The sequence below is a fragment of the Ptiloglossa arizonensis genome, chromosome 10, assembly GCF_051014685.1.
Source record: "Ptiloglossa arizonensis isolate GNS036 chromosome 10, iyPtiAriz1_principal, whole genome shotgun sequence".
NCBI lineage: Eukaryota > Metazoa > Arthropoda > Insecta > Hymenoptera > Colletidae > Ptiloglossa > Ptiloglossa arizonensis.
In genome coordinates this window covers 16,546,726-16,567,041 of record NC_135057.1, presented here as the reverse complement: position 1 = coordinate 16,567,041, position 20,316 = coordinate 16,546,726, and the positions used below count along the sequence as shown (strand labels likewise).

The 20,316-nt window shown below is 46.4% G+C and overlaps 2 protein-coding genes across 3 annotated transcripts in view; both read right to left on the bottom strand.

The window, feature by feature from the left end:
- Ir25a (ionotropic receptor 25a) overlaps nucleotides 1–20,316 on the bottom strand; it is a 69,427-nt gene that overhangs the window by 15,503 nt on the left and 33,608 nt on the right. The window lies entirely within an intron of this gene.
- Oct-tyrr (Octopamine-Tyramine receptor) overlaps nucleotides 15,506–20,316 on the bottom strand; it is a 47,949-nt gene continuing 43,138 nt past the window's right edge. For both annotated transcript variants that reach the window (XM_076321382.1, XM_076321380.1), the window contains one exon: nucleotides 15,506–16,840. In XM_076321382.1, the coding sequence (XP_076177497.1) occupies nucleotides 15,612–16,823 (1,212 nt within the window). In that variant the 5' untranslated portion in view covers nucleotides 16,824–16,840 and the 3' untranslated portion in view covers nucleotides 15,506–15,611. The remainder of the gene's footprint in view (nucleotides 16,841–20,316) is intronic.

Sequence of the window (20,316 nt, the reverse complement as noted above, 5' to 3'; positions counted from 1 at the left end):
TGACATGCGCGTGCACAGATACGTTTGTTCGCTTGCCACGCTTCGATTTTCACGGCGTACGATATTGTCTCCGGCGATGCTCGACGCGCGTACTCGAACGTAGACGAGAAACGCTCGCCGCTATCTATGCCGAGAAACGGATCTTAAAGGCCGAGCAAGGATTACGAAACATTATTTGTTTTTACGTTAACACCATCGCGGAACAATGATAACGAAAGTTTAATTTAATCGTTTCTTTATAACGGAACGATTCTCTAAAGAAACGGTAATTAAAAATACCATAAAGGAATTCGTTACTGCAGAGATGTCCAGAAATTCAACCGTTGTAACAACGATATAAATGCACTTCTCTACGCAAGGACAATATTTGTTGATATTCTCCGCTCTTTGAATTTCTTTTGTCCCAGGCTGTTCTTTCCAAGCGTCCCGCCCATCTGGTGACAGCAGCTGTCTACCCATTGTACAACTTTGTGCGTTCTCTGTTTGAACTGTTGCTAAAGATAGTATGGAACGCGGAAACGTTGAATTCCTAAAGCGCCGAGTTTAGTTTATCATTGAATGGCGTTTCTTGAATTAATTTCGTGGTACACGTTCAGAGTTCACGCACCCACCATTTTCGCGTCATCTTTGCTCGAATTCTCGTGGTAAATATTTTCGACGTCGGTCAGCTGTTTCGTCGATGAAACCGCTATATTTTTCCCCCCGACTAAAATATTCCAATTAATTGCGGCCCTGTTTCAATTGAAATCGTTCAATTAATTGGAACCACTTCGGCCCTGAATTTCAGTTCGTCGTAGAGATCGCGAGCTCTCTCGCTCGTTACGCGCTACTTGAATCGCGAGATACGTAATTCCTTTAATCGACAGCCACTCGATCGACGTCGCCGCGCCGGAAACCAACGATTCGGGACGCGCAAAGTGGCGTTGCAAACGCGACCGTACAATGCAACGGCGAACGTGCACACACGTCCGTCGGCGCGGTAGCTTTTTCTTTTTTCATGCATTTCGCCGCGAACCGCGAGAATATTCCACGGAGGCTCCGCGAACAACTCCGTGTACACGGGGAAACGAACACGGTGATATACACTCGCGATGTACGAAAAGCTTTCGCGAGATCTTTAAAAATTTCCCAGCGGTCGCGGTGTTTTGTTAAAATTTCACGGTTCTGTGTAGAAATTTAGGGAACCTTTTCCACGCGTGCACGCGTTGCGAAACAATACCTGCCGTTTAATAAAATACATCGTGGACCAACCGCGTCCGCTCTAATAAATTTAAATGTCGTTTGAATATTCTTACGTCGGGGCCTCCCGAAGTCGAGAACGCGGATAATATCGTAGATGTACGTAGAAACGAACAATCTACGGGTAAATTTTGTAAAGTAACGCGAATCTCTTTAAAGATTTTTGCAAAGAAACCGATCGTTGTTCTCGGATGTAATTACCGGCGTTAAAGACCAACGAAAAGAACTCGATCTCGGTGGTAGTCGTGAGATTCTCGGCGCTCCCTTATCGAAATGATTCGCGAAATTGCATAATTTCAGTCGAAAGTACGGTGAGCGTGGGGTCCGGTATCGCGGCGAATATCAAGTACGACCGTGGCATGCTTATTCCTAGTAACGATTATGGAAATAAAGACCATTATTATCGGCAATTTATTTCCAAAGTTTGCATATCCGTTCTTCTGTTGAGAACGGTGTTATCGAATCTACGCCGAGACGCATAAAGATCGCAACGAAGATTTCGCGACTTAATAAAAAATTAAAGCAACCAAGCTCATTAAGGGGAGATATAGTTTGCAAGCGGATTATCGGTCTTGAAGAATGTTTAAGCGGAAGGAAATTACGTTGCAACGGGCTGTCGACCAGAAACGAAGCGTTCCCTTTTTAATGAAATATCGGGGCGCAACTTCTCGAGTGATTTTCGGGACTACGCGAAGAATTTCAAATTTCGCGGAGCAACGAACGCGACGAAAACGATCGAACGTTCGCTTCGGACATTCTTCGATGCATTGGCAACTATTTCGCGCTCGAGCTATTACAGCTAGCGCGGAAAATGTGCGATCGAAATGCAAACTAGCGTCGGTTGGGCCGGTGCCGCGACACCAGCGATCGGCTAGCGTAATTTTCGACCGAACATTCTTGGTATTCGGCCACAGAGACGCGCGAATTCTAAGTATTTAATAATACCACTTGCCAATAGTCCGATGCTTTGAGTTTCTGACTCGCCGCAATGGAACCGCGACACCAATTTTCACTTCTCGCGGTGCAGGTTCTCGTTATTGTTTCGATAATCCAACCGACTTTCCCTCAAAGTATGTTTGTACAATATCAAGGATTTCGACGATACCGTAGATCGATTAAAACGCTTTGAAACGCTGAGAAAAAGTGCCGGAACCGTAAATTGCACAATTATCTGTCATTGGAGTATTTCAAGGAAGTTGTGGTTCGATTAAACGACGACTATTAAAGAAGCGATCGCGCGAAACGATAACACGCTACAATACATTTCACAATGTACTTTGTCGACGTCATTTATCTCGTATCGAAGTAAATGACGTTGGCGGCTCTCGCGCGTACAAATTCTTCGTTTCGAACGAGAAACTATTAAACGAAATCACTGCAACGATCGCGCCGATAAGAACGCCTTTCGATAGTTTCGTATAAGTACGCCAGAACGAATCGGTTTTCCGATGTTTCGTCATTGTTGTCGGAGGAAGGGGAGACCGTATCTAGAGCTTCGCATTTCGAAATTCGTCAGTGGGAATATCGTCCGACTTGCCTACGAAGCACGTTCTTGTCAAATGATCGCAATAAAATTGTATTATACGGTAATTGCAGGCTTAACAAACATCGGTCTGTTATCAATTCGAAGCGATATCATCTACGATACGCGTGTAAGCCGAACGACTGCGGTACATGCATCGAAGACTTTAATAAACCGGTATCGTTAGAAATCAATTTTTACGCTTAACGCTACGGTCTCACGTGATTCCAGATAAACGGTCGCTTATCGCTACTTTTGCGTTCCAATTTAACGTTGTATCGGTAACTTATTGCCTGGTCGCAACGGTCCCCAAGCTCGTGCTCTTTCGAACGATTAACATTTCGTAGAATGAACTATTGCGGGTCCGTTGCGATCTACCGTGTAATATTTTCTCTCCCGTAGCATGTTTGTTAAGTACCTTACCGAAGGATAAACTTGAAATGTTTCGAGCGGTGTACTTCTACGAAAATAAATTACGACACGTTCGAGTTTACCGCGCACGGTAGGACGCCTTGAATCGCGTTTATTCGTTGTTAACTACGCGTCCATGGTTTTCCATCGGAAAATTACCCAGGATGGGGACACGTTGATCCTGTAGAATATTCTGGATCCAAGTTTTCCGACTGGTTTTCAACGCTCGCTTGAGTTGAATCGTTGGTTCGAAGAAAGGTGTGGAAAAGGGGTCGGCGCATCGCGCGAGAGCCAAACGAAATTGTACGTACCGTGTACGTGCACGCGTATTTTCAATGGGTATTAAAAGCATCCGCTCGGCCGCGTCAACGAAAATGAAAGAGCAGCCACGCACCTATCTAGATCTCGGGGGAAAGTTTCATTACGGAAACCGCAACGCGAGAAACCGGGAACAGAAAAGTGCGCGGCCGTCCCTATCGCGATTTGCACGTTCGTCCAGTTCGCGTGGCGCTCGAGTAATCGATGTCTAATGCTAGGAATTAATGATTCGCGATTCGCGCCGCGTGTATGTACATCGTTCCACTTAATTATGCGACCGTTGCGCGCGATTCTACCAATTATCTACGAATTTCGCTAATTCTCCTTCAAACGTCCGACCAATTTCTTCTGTCCTTTTACAAGACGGAGCGATACGAACCTATCGATCAAAGTCACCATACCGTTTCGTTATCCTGCGCTATTCTATCTCCATGAAAGAAGCAACATTTTGTATATAAATATATATATATATATATATATATATATATATATATATATATATATATATATACTCGAATCTGCCAAACAATACGCTTGCGAAGGGAAACTGACAAAGTTTTCTCGAGGAACGTAACGGGGGATTGTGATTTCAGTGAATGGGTACAATGGATTTCATTACAGAAGGCGGTACAAAATTTATGCGCAGGGATGGTTAGGAATACCTTCGAAGTGGATGTATTGTTCTGATTTCTACTACAATTGGAAGAAAATTAATTAGCCGCCGGAGGCCACAGAGGAAACTACCCTCGCTCTAGCGTTTAGTTATTTCACGAGTCTATCTCTTATCTCGTTCCGCAAATCTGCAGGCTCGGGTTCTCTGTCTTTCGTACGGAAAGGCAAGCTGTCAAAGTTGGGGAAACAGCCCTGAGCGACCGGTTCGTTTTAACCCGACTGTAGCCCTTTACCGAAGGAAAACCGAATTAACCCTCTAGAGTTTTAATTTTTGCCCTTCGCTTAACTGCCAGGTGCACGCTTCAATTGTTTTCATCGGTTGCGAATCGTAAGCAACCGTATTGTACAGGTCGAGGTACGCCAAGTGTTAAGAGCTGTTTTGTCTAGAATCGTTAATTCCACGGTGATGGCCTTTGTACGTGGTACGGTCTCCCATTTTCTCGCATGGATTATTATAGATATACAAGTATACGTAAACCGTTTCGAATGACGCTACATTCCGTCGAATCGTTTAGTCCGGTGTTACGCGTTACGTATACGGGTTTACGCGTTTCGTCGGTGACGAGAGATAGGATTAACATTTTATTCCGGTACTTTGGGATCCACCGATGCTCTTTCCGAAACAAATGGGATATCGATGCGTGACCCTTCAGAGACCCTTTAGAGTGACGGCAGCACTCGCCCCTTCAAATGGAATGGCAGATAAATTTATACGAGCATTGTATATTCTGCGCGTACGCGTTCCAGCAGATGAAAAGCGAAGAAAGCAAAAAGCTCGTAGCTCGATGCGATTACGTATTTCAAATTATGTGAAAATATTACAAAATCTACGTTTTGCTAAATTATGCTGCGTTAAAGGAAACGATCGACAATAGAGAACGTATCGACGTATTCGTATACAGTCTCTTATTAACGAATCGACAAAACGTAGAATTCGTTGTTCGCTTTTCGCGGGAAATATTAATTTCTTAAAAGTTTATCACAACTTATGGGAAAAGTCTCGTACGTGGGATTACGGGAGTTAAATTACGGTTCATTTTGCGAAGAGTGAACGCTTGTCGAAAATTACTTTCGACGGAAAGCTCGCGAAACAAACTGCGTCGCGATACATGAAACATTAATCGGGTACATTAGAGGGCACTCTGGTTCCCACAGATTTTATAACTTACCTCGATAACGAAGTTTCCCCGAGAACACTCGTGTATTTTTCATTGAATTCGGCGTGGCCGTCCCCGCGCATACTTCGTCGCTTCCGTTTCATTCTTTTCCGTCGTTTTCAACGTTACTCGTCGGGCGTCCGCACGGCCCGCCAGCCTTGTATAAAAATAAACCGCGACGATCGCGGAAAAACCGGTACTATCTACCACCGCCGGCTCCAAGGGAATAGAATCCACGTCGAAACGGAAGGAAAAGGAGAATAAACAAAGAGAATCAACTCTCCATCGGACTTATTTAAACATTACAAATATTGGCGTTCGCGTTCAAAAATTTCCCTCCCGCGGTCTGAAGCTTGCGTTAGCCTTGTATCTACGTTGAAGGGCCACCGCCGCGCGTACGCAAACGAAACCAAGAGAATTAGCGGAATTAAAATTCAGGGAATTTCCATGTCGAACAGAGAGAAGCGTATCGAATCGATGAATCGGTCCGCCATAAAAATAACCTAGTAGAAACCAAATTATACGAACGTTCTTTAACGCGTTAACTGCTTCCACCAGACCTTGGTTACTCGGTTGTCGCACGATATAGCAAAGTACACGCATCGTAGAGCGAATAAAATCGATTCGATCGATCCTTATAGCGTTTAGCGAAAGGATCGACGCGAATTGTATACGATACTCGTACCTTTCGTCCGTTTCCTCTCTTACTGCTCCGTTCAAATGGTTTCGGTGCTTCGAGTTTGACATAAAAGTAACGACGAGGTCGCGGTAGGTCGTCCGTTTCCCCTAAGATGCGATCCTCTCGAAAATTGGAGGAGTTATGAAAAATGTGTCTTACGCGTTGCAGGGCACGATCGATTATCGCGTTTCCGTTTTCCCGGCAACTCTCGTGGGTTGCGTTATCGAAAAGCTCGCGCCACGTGGAACGTTTCAGTCCCTTTTATTTCCGGTTTCAAAGGGGAACGCTAGTCATAGTGGAAACGCGCGCGATAAAACGAACCGGCCTGTAATTCCGACGGACGATTCGTCGGCGATTCAACGTCGCGTGCCTCGTGCTCCATTCTCGAGCTCGCGGCTTCGAATAAAATTGTGGCAAAGTACCGGTCGCGGTGTGAAATCTCCCCACAGGGGGATTAGAGACGTCGAGTGCGTCCTGAATATTATCGATCATCCTCTGTCGTGTGCACAGGGTACGAGTGTATACCTACGGTCGAACGAAACGTTATCGGGCTGCACTTTCGCGCGAAAAGATCGCTCGTTCGCGTTTGTACTCGATTAACCGAATTGGGTTCGATTATTTATGGCATAACGGTTAAGCGTCCACCGGCACGGTCGATTTTACACAATCGTGGATCGCGCGGCATTGTTCAACTTGGAACGTTACGTGTCCGCGAATTTTCAAACGGCCACGGCGCGCGCACCGTAATCAAATCCATTTCGGAATCGAACAAAAGCAACGGTGTATCGTATACAATCGAAGCTAAACGTGAATAGTCGTGGAAACAAATCGTTTCTCCGTGTGAAATATCGTCGCATAATTCCGAACTACCACCGTATAATGGAAAAGGTATTCCAAATTCGCTTGTTCGGCTCTTATCCAACGAAATCCCCTGCTAGCGTCGCGTTTCGCAAAAATCACACTGCGAATTGCGAAACGCGTGTGTGCGCGTGTACGTGCAGCAACGTCAAGGCTGGAATACTCGACAACAGGGATATCTGGTGACTTTAATTTCATTTTTCGAACAGCCATTCGCGTGTATATACGCGTACGCGGGCGCTCGGGAAAAATGGTTGGAGGTGCTTTCAGGAGATTAATCACAGTCCCGAAAAGGGTTTTCACATTTTATTGGGAACGTACGTACGTACGTACGTGTATATACATACATACATACATACATATATATATATATATATATATATATATATATATATACACATATATATGTACATTTTTTTATTTCTTCCTCTCATTTTATTCGCGAGAGACGCACGAAATTTCGAACGGGGACTCTCGAGGAAACAACGACAAGTGCGTTCGTTTCTTCCCTCTGTAGATCATCTCCCACGTTTATCGAAAGATTCCTCGCACCTGGATATAATTAAAATTCGTCCCGGAACGAAGTAATTAAAAGTATCGTTATCTTCCTCGGGGCTCGACGCGATGCCGTGTATCGTGTTTATTCTCAGCACGTTTTACATTGAGCACGGAATAATTGCGATCCGGTTATCTCGGCGTTATTTAACGATACGGTATAACAGTACGGATTATTTTCCGCATTCGGGCGATGCAATCGACGCGAATGATTCTGATAGTACCGTTATTATCCGATAGAATAATGTTCGCGGAGAAGAAAGAGCCAATCTAACGTTTTACGCGTTTGTTCGAGGATCGAGATGCGCGTTACTAAACGCGGGTCGAAAGTCGCGAAGTTGAACGAGAACCGTACAGGTGGGCCGGCGGTTATTCCGCGTAGACCGCGACCTATGAAATATGGAAATCAGAGACGCGAGACTTCCGGCCAGAAATAATTAAAACGGTTTACTGCCGGTGTTGCGCGGCGGTATCGAAGCTGGAGCAAATTTTTACCGAGGATACGGTGAATTTGGACGTGGGCCAGTCCGAAGACGCTACCGAATCTACAAAAATCGCATACTCGTTAGCGTGGTACGTAGAAATTCTGGCTAAGCCCGAAGAAATTTCGTGCGTCCTCCGTTTCGTCGACAATGATCCGCGTTTCGTTCGTAATCGTTCCCTGCAACGAATCAGATGCAATCGACAATCGTATCGACGGTCTCGTCCATTCGTGGTGTGCTCCACATGCTACTCGTACACGTACACGAACGGTTTTTTAATTTTTTCGTTTATTAATTTATTTCAATATTTACACACTCAAGCGGCAGGCTCACACAAACACTCGACAGCTTGCGTTCCCGGAACGCGAACGGAACGTTTCCTCCCTCTCTCGTACGGTTCTTGCGTCCTTCCACCTTTCGGGAAATAGTTTCCTATTCGCGATCGATTGTTCCTCGAGTAAAGAAAGAGGAACACGCGAGGGTAAATTCTTTGCGTTTCGTTGGCGTTCGAAGGCTACCGGCGCCGACGAATTATTTTCCCGAATTTACCGTCGGGACAAAGTTCCGTTTATTTCGGACGAATCGCGCAATTGGCGATTCAAAGCTCGACCGAGGCGCTTGCGAAAATTCTACCGGTCAACGAACCCGGTTCGCTGCGAAGCGCGGAAAAGTTACAATCGGTGAGTCTCGAGCGGGTAACCGGGTTTTCGATTGCTCGAGCGCATTCGAACTGGCCGAGAACCGATCGACGACGCCAAATAGGAGGCGCGTGTTCTTTTTCTCCCTGTATTAATGAATAACGTCGACTCGACGCGTAACTCTAACGAACGAGCCCACGGGAATTTATCAACCGCTCGACGCGCGTTCCCGTATACAACGAAGGTCAGTCGAAAGCGCGCCCGACGTTTTGGAAAAGTCGAAAGCTTTGCACGGGAGCGCGCGGCAAACACGTACCGTGCGTTAATTTAGTTAACGATTTATTCACGAGCCGCTGCGTTTTCGTCATGGATTCAATTAACACTGAAAACGACGATGAAAATATGTTTATTCCGGTGATGCAATGTACATGCCATTGTCCATTGTATGTACCAATGTATATACCATTATAAACAATGCGTTATTCTTCGACCTTTGTTTTCTGAAATTTTCTTGTAATTCGATAAATATGGACAAACGGAAGCGCTTAAAAATAATTTCGTACGATGCTTCGACTCTTGACGCGCGCCGAAACTCTGATACTCGATGCTCGAACAATCGAAGCCACTCGATTGTTCTTCGAATTTAAAATTCATACAGCGAGAAGAGTGTTTAACGTTAATAAATTCATCGGAGAGGGAAGCTCCGTGCGCGATTTAGGTCGCGAGACTCGAGCCCCTGTATTGCTGTACTTGTAAATTACAACCATTGGAGTATTAGTTTAATAACTAGATGTGTATATATATATATATATATAAACATAGATAAATAAATACATATATACATACGTATATATGTATATTTATTTATTTATGTACACGTTATACGTATCTAGCGTAGTGTTTCTCTCGATCGGGCGACCAGGCCCAATCGCATAATAATTTATGAGATCGTCGCGCGAATTCGCGGATCGATTCGCAGCACCTCGTTGAGATGAACGTACAAAAACAGTCGCGAAAAATTCGTGTCCCGAGATCGTGGGACAGTTTCACAAAAATATTTTTCGACAACGGTCGATTTCACAAAGCGTACCGTCGTTAATACGAGGGAAAGAGCGAAGAAGAAGGTAGACGAGATAGAAGTGGATGAAAATATTCTGCGCTTCGATCCGCGAAATGTTTCTCGCAAAATCAACCTGCCGATACGAATGTATAAGTGATGTAATTTAATGTTATATATAACGTAGTACAATAATATATCTACGCACTTCCGAACTTCCTATCCAAGGAGTAACCGAGGAACTTCGCGCGTACTGGGGGAACGTTGAAACGCGACCTCGTTGATTCGAGACGGACGCAGTGTTGTGTTACAATTAACCGTTCAACGTTAATCTATGCAGGGTGGTGCGAAAAGAAGGGCGTTCGTCTGGTTTTCTTAGGTCGGTTCCTTGTCATCTTTGGTTATCTAGACGAAACTAGATTGGCGAACACTGTACATTTCTAAATCTTCGTCCCCTTATTTTAAATCACTCTATATAGAAGAACCGGGTCGTACGGATAAACGTATCGAAAAAATATATACATAACGCACCGAATCGGCACAAGGTGGACGTTGCCTCGAATAAATTGGACACGGAGTGGTCAGGGGGACTGGAACGGAGAGAAAAAAAGGGGAACGAGAATCGTTTACAAGCGAAAACATCGTAAGCGAAATTAATAGGAAGAGGGGTCACGAACTGCCAAGACACACCGGATGGAAACGAGCGGAAACGGGCCGGTAGATACGAGGAGCCGTCTTTTGAAAACTTCCTAATTGCTCCGTGCAACGTAATTACTCTAATTTCTCGAGTCGCTCGTCCGTGGTCTCGTGCACACGCGAAAAAACTTTTCCGCGAACGAATCTGTTTGAGGCTCGCGGACGGAAACAGCCGTGAAACGCGTTCTTCCGTGAAAATAAAACGTGTTTCGGGTCGAAGTGTATTCACATCGGTCGACCGGACGGCCGGTCGCCAGGAAACGTTGCGGTTCGTTGGAACGAATGTTGTCAGAAATTCTGTAACGCTTTTTTTCCGTTTTTCTTTTTTCTTTTGGCACATTACTCGATGGAAAAACGAGCAACGGGACGAGTTGCTCTGGAAAAAGTTTCCACGCGCCCCCACCGGATGCGGGTGTTGCGACCCGATTGTGGAGGGACTTTTTAAGTACACGCGTAACGGAGACGAATTCCGTGGAAATGTCTAAACCTCTAACCAAGTGGGAAAACGAAGGAGAAGCGAGTCCTTCGTAACGAGAAATTTCTTGAAACCCGAACAAGGTGAACCGCGCGAGCGAACAACATCGAGCGATTACCGAACGCTTCGTTTTAATCGTCCGGATTGTTAAGGTTCGTTTCGCTTATTAGCGAACTCGAGCTACGAAAATGAACGTGGAAACGCGCACCGAAGCGAAATCGTGATAATCGCTTCTCCCGGTTCGTCGTTCGTAAGCTTAACGGTAGGAAGGCGATGCCGGTCCGTTTTACGAACACTTCGGACGAACGTAAAGTCCGGGTTCAATTCGAGTTAGCCTCGGTGTAACATTCACTACCGCGTTAACACAGTTTGCCGTCGTAAAAAGAACGGACAAAGTTTCCCTTTTTAAAGACAGGAACGGCGACGGAATAGAACGACGGAAATCTTGTCGATGTGACAATCGGGGAACGAGGAAGAGTGGATGGGTGGGTAGGCCAGGGAGGTGTAGAGCGGGGGAGGGGTGAGGGAGATTTTTTGCAAGGAATTGAAAAAAACCCTGGGGTCCCTGGAGGTCGGTTTCAACGTCCAATTGAAACTATTCAAGCGTCGCGTTTAATTCCCTCTTGGATAGGAATTCGCGCCGAGGTTTTGGACAGTGTCACGAATAAAGTGATGTTCATTTGTCTATCCTAATAATTAAAAATCTTGTGTTGTCCGTAGCACGGCTACGAACGTGTTCTCACAACCTTATCACAACCTTATTATAGAGTGCCCTGGTGACGAGGTCGAGTTCTTTTTTCTTTTTTTTCCTTTTATATTAGCTTTGCGAAACACGATCTCCTTGCACGCGTTAACGCGCGATATACTTTCCGTTAATGCCCTACTCGTTTTCCTTTCACCGTTTTTCTTTCTTTTTGGGCGCTTTCTCTCTTGCTTTTATTCGATTTAGCACGGCACTCGAGGGGACGGCAAACGTATCACCTGTTCCCTCGTTAATCGGTAACGACTCGTTTAATTCGACTCCGTGCGCTTCAATCGTGCATCAAAACGAAATAAACGAGCGCATCGACGACACGTTCCGCTAAACGTATGCATTGTCCCCGAGTATTCGGTTATATAATAAATTTATACAAGAAATTCGAACCGACTTTACTTAACAATGACTCTGCGTAAAATATTTCGCGGCAAGCTCATCGAGCGCTTCGTCGCGAATTTTCTTTTTATCGGAACTTGTAACAAATTGAAAGGGAATTTCATTAAATCGGGGAATAAAAACGTCACAATTTCCTCTTAATATCGATGCATCAACGCAGCTTGAAGCGCAGAGAGGCGAACATTGTATTCCACTCGCGTGGAATGCATCCCTCCAGTGCACGATTCGTGTGCACGTGTTGGTATAGCTTCGCGTCAATGGAAAGAAGACTGGAGGCGACTTAAATATAATTTTATACAGAGACACATGCAAACCATCGCATCGTTCTCCTTTCGTTCTCGTTTCTCGATGGCGTGTGTGTGTGTGTGTGTGTGTGTGTGTGCACGCGCACGCGCGCGCGTAGTTGTGTGTACGTTTTGTATGTGCACTCGTCGTCGAAACGTCACATCCTCGTCAGCGGCAAACGACGTTTTTTTTTCCTTTTTACAGTGCTTTTTTTTTGCAGCGCTTTGGATTTCTTTGTTATTAATATTCACAACCATAATACTTGCGATTGATAATGAATGGGTAGGTACGTCTACCGCGGGTTTAAGATACGCGAGATTTTTCGCTCGTTATCGTTGCTAAGAAAAATTGAACGCTTCTCGGCGTGGGGATCAACGTTCTCTCGAGAAAGTTCTCCGCAAGCTCCTTGAAACCGAGACTACTTTTCAACGGGAAATCGATGACAATTAACGTCCCTGATCTCGTTACACCGTAACGAATCCATCGCGGCCGCGAGTTCTCGATCGTGCGAACCGACGAGCCACGATTTTTCTGCGGAATTTCGTAACCCGAGTTAAGATCGTACGACATTCGATAATTACGCGACGCATTTTCTACTCGCGTACGAAAAACAATTTAAAAGCATTCCGATCTAACGCAGTTCGTGCCACGTGAATTACTGGGTGATCTAACGGAGGCTAAATTCGAAAAAAGGGCACGGTCGATGCGATCAATACCTATACAAAAAAATTTGACACCGCTGCTATTTTTTTACTAGTGATCGTCTCGATCGACGTTCTTCTACCGGCTTTAAGGAAATCTGGAATTTCGTACGGCGTTTGACGCATCGAATTAGAAACCTTGACTCGGATACCTAGCAAGACTTTCGATTGGTCGTCTGTGACCGTAGATCGTGGCATTTCAACGGCACTCCGACCACATGATTCTTTGAAGGAACGAGAAGGTTGAACGTCGAGGAAGCAAGTAGTCGAGGTTCTTTCACAAGGACTACTCGAGAGAACGATCATCGGCTATCGGGAGGAGGGTAACCATCCCCCATTGTTCCGCGAATAAATCCCCGCTCATTTTCTGCCATTAAAAGACGAGAGAGAATGTCGAACGTGTGTATCCACCTATGGCACGAACTCAGCTAAGTACGATACAATACGTGCGCATATCTAGGATACGTAAGTCTACCTTCTAAACGTCTTAATTGGAGTCTTGGTCGATTTCGTAGAAAATTCCTATCCGTAAACGTGAATTGCTCTCTTGATTATACCGAGACTGGTGGCGAGAAGAATCTTGAGCGTCTCGTGTTTTTCCTTCGCGAAACGTCGCTCGACCGTTTACACAGCACACGAGTTTCTTCTTCCGTTTCTTTTTCATTTCGTGGATATACATACGTTCGAATCGAAATCTTCCACCCTTCCTCGATATTCGAATCTAAAGAACTCTCAAATGTACCGGGTGTATCGAGGTGAAATCCACCGCCGAAATGGGTTCCACGTGTTACGATACACTCTGCCCATTCGCGACATTCGCTGTTCCCGGAGATAACGAAACACCGACGACCAGCGTGGAAGGAAGTTTGAAAAATTCAATAGCGCGTTCCTATCGATCCGGCAACGATTCGAACGTTCGTTTTTCCATGGCTTCCATTTCACGAGATTCCTTGGAAATCGAAACGATCGACTCGATACACCATGCTCGAATTTCTATACCGTACGATGTTTCAATCGGGTCCATTGAACGCGCAGGGATCAAGAACCTTCGTTCGTCGACGATGTTCGATCGAAACGACCGTCGACCGATCGAATCCTTAGCCGAGACACGATTAGCCGAGAAAACGAAACGACCAAGTGGTTGTGGAACGATCCAGCCCGTGACTTAATTTCCTTGAGATCCCCTATCCGTGCGCTTGTTTCCTCGGGTCACTTCGGAGGATTAATGGAACAACTTTAATGAAACGGGTTACGACGGTCTACGCGCGGCAACTGCTACCGCGAAATTGGACTATATCGCGCGTTCACTGTTTCGCTACTTAACCGTTTGCGGTCGGCCGACACCGTACGAGGGCACAAGGAGTAAGTCTTCTCCGTAAGTCGGTGGTCTCCGCGATCGTACAGGATCGCGTCATTCTTGCTTTAATCGAATACAGACGTAAAGTATCGCGTCCACGGTCAACTGCAGCTTACATTTATTAGGTGCAAGCTGTTTTACTCGAACGATTACTTTGGATACAAACGTTATTCGACCGCTACCCCGTGTACAACGTTTTTTCGGTTTATTTTCCAGCGTAGAAATAAACCGAATTCTACAGCTATTCACCCTCGAGGTGTATCGACGCAAGACATTCGATATTTGATTTACTCTCACGGCAAGTATTTTGCAACATCATTTATCGTTAGTTTCAACTTCGAATTAAGAAATTTCTCCAGCCCGTGTTCCCGTCTCGTTTGCAAATTTCTAAACTAGCTCCCAACGGTCCCAACGATTCTCCCATTGTTGGAACGCTTTCCAAAGGCTTGTTTCACCGCACGGTTCGGTACAATGCCTCGTCTCTTTTCGAAACTCCTCAACTATGCCCAATCTCCGCTCTTCGAGTCGCGTCTTCGTTTCAGGAAAGATGAGAAAGTCACGGATCGAGGAGACCAGGGACGATTTTCATTTTCTCTGAAACGAAGATTCGGGAAGAGACGAGGATTTCGACGAACAGCGCGAAGAAACGGGGGCTTTCGAAAAGCGTTCGAAGGGAATGTGAACAAATTTGAGAGGGATGGCGATCGTTAACATTTCGGATTGGTCGGTGATTTTTTGTAAAATTGGTTGGACAATTTGTTGATGAAATCCAACCAAACGTGTACAAGGGTAATTTAATAACGCGCTCGGCCGACTTGCATCGAAATACCCGTTCGTATCCAGCTTCGTAGGAGGTCCGTCGAAGGCAAAAGGTTGATCTTTCACGCGACGCGAATTCGTAATACTCGTTATCCTTGGTACCGAAGAAACTCGCGCGAGACTACGCGTCATTAAAATTCGTCCGATGTCCGTCACGCGTGGCACGCTCGTAAAATTTCTCCGATTTAGTTCCCAGTCCTGGGGACGTGGGCTCGATCCCCTCGTAATTTCCATGAAAGCACACATCGGTAAGGAATTCACACGCGTTTCATCGAAATTCCCGTAATTTCGTTTCCTCGTTGTTTTATCGGCGAACGATTGACCGATCGAAGATCGTCTCGGCGGTGGTTCTAGCGCGAAAAGGGGTAAGACCTAACCGACCATTGTCTCTCTCTCGGCTTCGTTCGAGCGAGTTCTCGTTCCCGGAAACCAGTGAAATTCACGGTCGCGTTCCTCGGTAGGAGGAAAGCAGCAACGAGAACGGGTAGCGGCGTTTTCCCGCAGTTTTTAAACAAAACGCCCCACCGTGGCCGTGTTTCAGCGAATACGTAGCAGCCTTCTGAAAGCTCTCCTGTAGTCGAGGTTGAAGATCGTGTAGATGAGCGGGTTCAGGGCGCTGTTCACGTAACCGAGCCACGTGATGAAGTAGACCATTCGATCGGAGGGACAGCAGGCCGGGCAGAACGGCACGATTACGTACATGAGGAAAAACGGTAGCCAGCAAACGACGAATACGCCCATGATCACGCCGAGGGTTCTCGCGGCTCGTCTCTCCTTCGACAAGGAGATCCTCTGTCGCTCCTCGATGAACTGATAGACAGTGGTGGTCGTGGCGGCGGCACCACCGCCGCCACCCCCGCCTGCCAATCGTCTCGAGGACGTGGTCGCGTTGCCACCTATCGTCACCTCCGTTGGCTCGTCGTCGATCAACGAAGGTTTCGCGTGTACGCGGGGCGTCGATCTCTCGTTGTGATTCGTTTCCGAGCTGACGGACTCTTCCGCGTCGTCGGCCTCGCGATGCCTGGTGGACTGTACGGCGCCCAGTCTGCTTTGCCTGGCCCTCTCGCGGAGTCTCCGTCTCGTCGCCAGAAAGATCTCGAGGTAAACCAAGCTCATCAACAGCAGAGGTATGAAGAACGAGCCCAGCGACGAGTAAATCACGTAGCCCTGTCTTCTGGTCAACTGGCAGGGCGTTCCCGGCTCGAGTTCCTCCGGCCAATCGTTCCAACCGGCCAACGGCGGGGAACTGATCGCTCCCGAGAGTATCCATACACCCGCTATCGTCGCCAGTACTCTCTTCAGTGTACGTTTTTGAGCGTAGTTGATCGGATCTGTGATTGCCCAGTAACGGTCCAGAGCTATCGCGCAGAGATTCAGAATGCTCGCCGTACAGCACAACACGTCGCAGGTCAGCCACAGTTTGCAGAGGTGTATGCCGAAGATCCATTTCCCTAGAAGAAGGTACGCCACGTTGAAAGGCATCACCAGGATCGCCACGGCGAGATCCGCCACCGCGAGAGAGACGATGAAGAAGTTCTGAACGATTCTCAACGGTCTGTAGGTGAACACGCTGAGGATCACCAACGCGTTTCCCAATACCGTTGCCAGAACAAGGAAGCCAAGTGTCAGAGATGCGGCTGCGGCTTCCCAAACTGGCAAGTTCGAACCTGTTTCCTCCTCCGGCGGACCGCAGCCTGTTACCTCGTAGTCTTCGGTCATCGTGCCGCCTGACTCCCCGCTAGAGTTCATGTTGTCCAGGCTGATTCCTGGAACAATAGGCGCTCGTTAACGATCGCCGAACGGTCTCGGGATACGTGAATCGATCCGATTAAACGGAGACGAGTAAGTTTCGGTATTTCCTTGGAACGAGAATCGTACCGCGAATATCGCGAGGAAAGTTCAATTACTCGCGATGTTGCTCGGAAACCCGTTATAAAAATGATTCCCATTGAAAAAAGCGACGATTTCCAGGGACGAACGAACTCCTCGAGTTGGAAGCGAACGAAATTTACTTGCGTCGGGTGTGATTAACAAGTGTTTGAAGCGTTGCGGAAGAGGTCGAGTGGTTTCGAGGTTCGGTTTTAGGTGAAGTGTGTCTGGAGAGATTGTAGGAAAGTAAATGGAGTTTTCGGCGTAAGAAAGAACGTGGCGTGCACGATGGTTTTAGAGTGCAACGTGGTCGAGGAGCGGGCCTGGTTCGTTAGTTGGTTGTTAGTCGTGTGAATGGGCCTGTTACAGAGTCGCTCGACGATACCGGGGAGTAAAAACTAAACAGTGAACGTGGAAGGGCAAAGATTAGGGGGAAGGAGCTAGACGATAGAGAGCAGAGAATAAAATAACGCGCAACGCGATCGAAGAATTTCCAACGATGTCTAATCGTAAAAAAATATTCGTAATTGTTCGCTTTAACGCTAAAGAGACCTTTATCTTTCACCGCAGTCAATGTCGGGCTTCAAAGTAATCGCTCAGTTTGAAAAGCCACGTAGGAGATAATAGAAGAGAGCTGCCCCGGGTTTAAGTGCCACGTAAATCCCAGCAGCATATTTTGCTTTCATGAAGTCTCTCATCCGCATCCACTTGGTCTTTTGCCCGCGGCCGGTGCAGGATTTTACACGCGGTAGATCAAAGCGATCCGGTGCAAGATAATCCTTGATCGGTGACATCAGGATTTCGCCGATAGCTTGCGTAAACCTCTGACCCGTGGGATTTATGTTTTCGCTTTGCGTCACGCGTAACATTTAGCGCGTCGTTTTACTAGGAGACTCGCTCGAAAATCGTTCTACCGTGACCAAATCCGTGCCGTGTACTCGCGCACCGAGCAACGTTCCTTAACCTTCTCGACGAGTAACGAGATTTAACGGTCGAGAAACATTCTAATTTAACTTCCTTAAATACGACGCCACCCGAAGACGTTTGTCGAGGGAAAGAATAATCCGTGGCATGGAAATAGCTTAATTAACTTGGAAACCAAACAGCTGGACCGCGAAGTAAGGCGCGTGCAAAAATAACAATAAAGATTCGATATAGAGCTACTCTCCGCGAGGGTTCGGGATCGTTCAGCGGTGCGTACCTACGCACACCGGGAATAATCGGATTTAAAAAAGAGGAAGATTCGAAAACGCGGGAACGCTGTTCGAGGAGGATTAAACGTTCGTCGGGCTGTTTTAACGCGCGACTATTACTTGCGGTTCGTGGAGTTAAACGTACAACGGCCAACGTTACAACACGGTTACCGCGAAATTCGCAAACGCCTTATCGAGTCACTCGCTTTCTGTTTATAGCACGGAAATTCCGAGCCATTCGACGCGGGTACAATATACCGAACTATTTCTCCCAACGTATACGCCCCTTCGACTTAGTTATGCAATCTAGTTGCGCGCGATATTCGACCACGGGTCATTAGAAATTTAAATCAACGTCGCAGGACGATAGAAATTTCTGGATAAAGTGTACGAGCATTCCATGTTCCGCCCTACCCTTATCCTACCTTAGAAGCAACAAAAATATGAATTTCTCGACCCTAATATTTCTCTCCCTCGATCTCCTTCGAATCGACTCGTACCGTATTTATTTTGTAGCAGAACCGTCTACCCTCGCGATGTTGTTGAAACGAACAAAGAACAACCTATACGTAACGGAATATAAGACGAAGGGATTTGCGTTGCACTTTGACGGTGAGAGAGCAATGATTGTTAAAATAGGGAGAACGGAATAACAAAGAATACTCGAAACGAGGACGCAACAAAGGGCATCCTTAACGTGTTTGCGTCATTAAAACATTGCGTTACTCTATTAATAAGGTCGAGGGCTTTGAAAACATTGGTATGCAATATTGCGATAATGTTCAGCAAAGGATGGCTTAGCTAAAAATTGGATACCCTAGTCACGAATACTGTCGACCGATGTCCGGGGACATTTGTAAATAAATAGATTGAAAACTAGCGGTCCGAAGTGAGATCCTTGTGGGACCCTAGAACGTGTTTTAATATTTCCGGAGTACGTATTATTAGACTTTACTACCTGTACTCCGAGGGTAATAAAACTAGAGAAACAGGAGAGTAAACTTCCAGTGATTCCGAGAGTTTGTAGCCTGCATAATAAAATTGAGTGGTTGACACAGGGCGATGCCTAGGTATTTTGACGCTCGGGGCAACAGTGAAATACAACCCCCTTCGTCTGTTCGTTTCGCGATAGATACACATGTGTGTGCATACACTCGTGTGTTTTGCATTGTCGTTGAAAAAAATCGTTGACCTCGATTTTTGGGGGAAAAGATCAAATCGAACGACGGAAAAACATTGAAAAACTATGCAACGAGTACCGTTTCTACCAGGAACAAATTTAATTTTAACATCATCGGGACAGTCGATGTTTTAACGATTTGTTTCGTACGATCCGATGCGTTAAAAAATGTTACGATTTTTATCGATACTCTAACGCGACCGAGAATGTTGCGGATTCGTTTCGCGCTCGTCTTGTTCGCCGATCGAACGCAGCCCCACGACGGTCGGGAGTAATGAATAAAAATACGCAACCTGGTAACCGAAGCGCGCACGTTTACGCGCGCTCATCAACTTTTATTCGGATAGCTAGAATTTTCACCGGTATTTATACGGCTCGGGTGAATGCCATCTGTCGTTCGTTACACGTTTCGTGCCAATATTCGGTAGATTCGTGCGAGCGCGAAAATGAAATACGCGATCCGTGCCCGATCGCGTTCTCGGCCGTTCGAAAAATTCACTCGCGAACACACGAGCGTCGAACGAATATTCTGCGACACGGTGTCGGGATGGAATGGACACCGCTCGATTCTGTACTTCGATATACCGCTACTGACGCGATAAATGAATATCGTAATACAGTATATCCCGTCGAGTCGGGTCGCGGAAGAACGTTATCTTCGCCAATCTCCCGCAGTTCCTTATTCTCTCTCGTTGCGTTTTCTTTCACGATTTGGAAAGTGTCTGGTACGTCCTCTTCCATGGCCGGGAAAAATGCAAGTAACATGGTAATTGCGACGTCGATGTTGTTGCAGCGTCGATGGAGACACGATGCTCGAGGATAAGCAATCGACTCCGGTCGGGACGAGCATCGACCATACGGAAGCTGGAACTTGCTAAGAGGGAAGAAATTCGTTTCCCCTCGATACCGAAAGCCGTGGGAATCCGTGGCGCAATCCGAGCGGGTAGAAATAAACCGGATAAAACGGAAACACGCTTTCTGTTTTCCGGAATCAACGACC